The sequence below is a fragment of the Dipodomys ordii genome, unplaced genomic scaffold (assembly GCF_000151885.1).
Source record: "Dipodomys ordii isolate 6190 unplaced genomic scaffold, Dord_2.0 Scaffold64, whole genome shotgun sequence".
NCBI lineage: Eukaryota > Metazoa > Chordata > Mammalia > Rodentia > Heteromyidae > Dipodomys > Dipodomys ordii.
Genome location: NW_012267280.1, coordinates 5,965,543 through 5,969,973, shown reverse-complemented (window position 1 = coordinate 5,969,973; position 4,431 = coordinate 5,965,543). Strand labels below are relative to the sequence as shown.

The 4,431-nt window shown below is 55.3% G+C and overlaps 1 protein-coding gene across 1 annotated transcript in view; it reads left to right on the top strand.

Moving 5' to 3' along the window:
• Grk1 (G protein-coupled receptor kinase 1) overlaps positions 1 to 4,431 on the top strand; it is a 10,902-nt gene that overhangs the window by 2,678 nt on the left and 3,793 nt on the right. The window contains exons 3-4 of the mRNA XM_013022776.1: positions 1,294 to 1,451; positions 1,623 to 1,706. Coding sequence (XP_012878230.1) covers positions 1,294 to 1,451; positions 1,623 to 1,706 — 242 coding nt within the window. The remainder of the gene's footprint in view (positions 1 to 1,293; positions 1,452 to 1,622; positions 1,707 to 4,431) is intronic.

Sequence of the window (4,431 nt, the reverse complement as noted above, 5' to 3'; positions counted from 1 at the left end):
CACACACACACACACACACACACACACACACACACACACACACACACACACACACCACTACTCAAATCCACCCAGGGCTCAGGGTCAGGCAAGGCAAGGCCTTTGTGCCCACTGACCTGTGAGCTCCCTGTGCTTTAAAGGACTGGCTGTGACTCCGCCCTCCCTGCTGCTGTCCTATGACTTGCCTTGGGGTCCCATAGGTGTTCATAGGACGTGCCTCTTCCCCTCTAACACTATTGTTAGGGTGTCAGGCAGCCGGCAGCTACCTATCCAGAGGGACGTGGAGACCGTGGCTTGAGATGACCAATGGCTGTGCAGCAATGCCCATACTCCGTGCACTTTGATGCACATGTCCCACACACTCCGGCACTCTGACACACCCACCCCACACACTCTGGCACATGTACCCCACACGCTCTGACACACCCCACCTGCTCTGACACATGCACCCCAGGTGCTCCACGCACTCTGACACCCCCCACGTGCTCTGACATGTACCCCACGTGTTCCACACGCTCTGACACACCCCACACACTCTGACACACGCATCCCACATGCTCCACGCACTCTGACACACGCACCCCACATGCTCCACGCGCTCTGACACACCTCACACACTCTGACACCCACACCGCATGTGCCCTGTGCTCTGACACCTGCACCCCATGCACCCTGCATGCTCTGACACACACACACCATGCTCTGACACATGCATCCCACACACCCTGCACGCTCTGACACACGCATCCTACGTGCCCCGTGTGCTCTAACACAAGCACCCCACATGCCCTGCATGCTCTGACACCTGCGCCCCACATTCCCCATGCACTCTGACACACACACCCCATGTGCCCTGCGCTCTGGCACACCTCCCCACACCTGACACACACACCCCACACGCCCCGTGCTCTGACACACCCAACCCCTGCGCCCTGCGTGCTCCGGCACATGCACCCCACATGCCCCATGTGCTCTGACACACGCACCTAATGTGCTCTGACATCCCCCCTGCACACTGTGACACATCCCACAAGGCCTGTGCTCTGATACACACAACCCCCGTGCCCCATGCTCTGACACACACAACCCACATGCCCCACACACTCTGACTCCCCCCACGCCCCGTGCTCTGACACATGCAACCCATGCGTGCCCTGCATGCTCCGGCACACGCAACTCATGTACCCCATATGCTCTGACACACACACCCCACTTGCCCCATGCTCTGCCACACACACACCCCACGCATGCCATGCTCTCTAGCACACACCTCCCACAATGCCCTGTCCTCAGGTACCACATCTACAACGTGGACGAGGAGAACCCTGGCTTCCTTGAGCCGCGCGCTGTCTTCTACACGGCCCAGATCATCAGTGGCCTGGAGCACCTGCACCAGCGGCGCATCGTCTACCGAGACCTCAAACCGGAGAACGTGCTGCTGGACAACGATGGTGAGGTCGGAGGGGGCTGCAGCCGTGGGGCAGATGCTGTCCCAGCCCCTCGCTCGGCACGGCATGGGGCTGGGCTCGTGCAGATAGGACCTCCGAGTGGCACGGTGCTGGGCTTGCCAGACACGTCCTCCTGTGGGGCGACTTGCAACCTTAGCCTGTGTTTGTTTTCAGGAAATGTTCGAATTTCCGACCTTGGGCTGGCTGTGGAGCTGAAGGACGGGGAGAACAAGACCAAAGGCTATGCAGGAACCCCAGGTAAGGCCAGACAGCCAGGGACAGGAGACTCTGTGCCTCAAGAGGATTCCTGGAAGCCCAGGCCCCCCTCTCTCTGGGGACCAGAGGTGACACAGCCCCATGGCCAGGACACAGTGGTCAAAGGGGGTGTTTCCCGAGCTCCAAGAGCAAATGGCTACAATCACTGCACAACTTAGGGCTGCGTGTTTCTTACAAGGACAACTCCCCACCCCAACGACCCTGCGTGTTTACTACTATACCCTCTGGGGCAAAAGCTGCTCCTGTGGGCCTTGAGTCCAAAGACTGTCACAGTCTCTGGACTTCAGTGGAATGCATCTGTCCAGAGAGCCTGAGAGATAGGGCTGGACCCCCAGGAGCTCTGCCTCCGTCATATCCTGGGCCTCAGGGACAGAGATGCACTTTAGACAGGCACATGTAGCTCTAATAGAACCTGCATGGCATCAGCTAACATCAGTTTGCACATACACATGTATACATGCACACATGTGGGCACATGTACGCACACACACTTATGTACATGAATGTGGAAATGTGTGCACAATGCACATTTGCATTCATATGTGGTATATATGCATATGTAAGTGTTTAATGTATACGTGAACCCAAGTCTGTACATGAATGCATCTGCACACACCTGTGCATACACATCTCTGTATTTGTGTGTATGAATACATATGTTTTTGTGCATCTGTGTGTTCCTGTGAGTGTGCTTGAATCAACTTGCATGTTCCTTTACTATAGTAACTGTGTATAGGAATATTTGTGTCTCTGTGTGCATTTGCACACGCGAGTATGTGCATGCACATATGACTTGTGCCTATGTGTATGTAAGTGTGTATGTATCTCTGTGCAAAGCTCTGTGTGCACACCTATGCCAGCGTGAATCTGTGTATTTGTATGCATACATACATGTGCAATACATGTGAACATGACTTGTGCACACATACATGTTGATGTATGTGTACACACATGCCTTCTACCTCTCTGTGTATTTGTGCGTACGTGCATGGGTATATGTGTATGCACATGTGACTTGTGTATACACACATGTGAGTGTATGTGTCTCTTTGTGTGCTTGATCTCTGTGCACACATATGCCTGTGTGCATTTCTGTGCATTTATGTATACATTCATGTGTGTGTGTGCATGCACTCTTGACTTGTGTATACATGCATGTGAGTTTGTGTGTGTCTCCATGTGTATGCTTTTGTGCTCAGGTGCAGCCTGTGACTGACCATCTGCCACCTGGTTTAGGAGAAGGACCTCTTTGGCTGAGGAGTGTGAGGTGTTCCCTCTGTTGGGGGAAGATCACACACACCTCCTCCTGTGTATGTGGCTCTGGTCTGGCTCTGGAGTTTAGTAGTTGATTGGTGCTGAGGACCCTGTGCAAAAGCAGTGCTGGGAGCCAGAGAAGAAGGTTCTGGAAGCAGCTTGGTTGGGAGCTGTCCCACAGCCAGAAAAGTCCTGGCCATACATGCTTTTTCCCTGGCTGTCTAGGCCTCACTGTCTGCAGAGGTGGATGAGGGGGGTCTGAGTCTCCACAGTCCTCACCCCACCCTGGATCCCACCCAAGACAGGATTGCTGCACTAGAGGACAGTGTCCTGCGGTGCCCTGTCCTGAGGCCCGCTGTCCCCCAGGGGGCGCCCCGTCCCTGTGGCCTCCCGGCATCAGGCTCCGAGCAGCAGGTGGATGGCGGTGGGGCCTACATGATCTCTGCCCTCTGCAGCTAGCCGGAACCAGCAGCACAGTTGGAGTCCAGGCACAGCCAGCAAGCTAGAAAGCTCATTCTTCCGGCCCAGAGCTCCTCCCCTCAGCAGCCTCCCTGCTCAGCTTCCAGCAGAGGCTGCAGTCCATCCTCACAGCCACCTGCAAGCAGGCATTTGCGCCCCCTTTGCTGGTGCTGCTGCCAATGGCTGGCATGGTGGAGGAGACAGCCTTTCTTCCACCCCTGGTGTCTAGCCAGCAGAGGACAGTTGTTAGCAAAAGACACGGGATTCCACTTCCTCTCCCAGGAATGCTGAGGCACTACATCCATGGCAGGCTCTGCGGGTCACGGGGTGCAGAGGTGGGCGTGCCCTCTAGACTGCTGTGTGGAATGCCTAGAAGGGTCCCCTGTATCCCCTGCAGCCTGAGGGGGGGTTCTTTCTCTTGGATGAGATTCTAGAAAATTCCAGTTCTAGAAAGTCCAATCTAGAAGCTCTGAACAGTTCTTTCTCAGTCTAAGCAGAGATTTGAACAATTCAGTTCCTGAGTAGGCATAACTTATGGAGGTTTGTTTGGGGCCAGGAAAGTGGTCGTGTCCCTCAGAGTGGAGGTGCAGCTCTCTTGGGAGCAGAAGGACCAACTGGGGCAGGGCTGAGAGGGACCTGCTCATATCTACAGCCAGGATAGGGCAGGATAGGGCAGGGGAGGGACAGCACAGGACAGGTCAGGAAAGGGCAGGGCAGGGCAGGACAGGGTCAGGACAGGGAGGTTGGGAAGGAGCCTCCTGCTCCCCTCAGCCTGACTCCAAAGCAGATGATGCCGCCCAAGTCTTCTCAGCTGACACTCTCCTATGTAGAGCTGTCTGTGCACGGTGACTGGATGCAGATGGTTGACACACTTGTAGAGAGCTGTCTGCACGTGGTGACTGTGATGCAGATGGTTGACACTCTTGTGTTGAGCTGTCTGTGCGTGGTGACTGTGATGCAGACGGTTGACACTCTTGTAGAGAGCCGTCTGCAT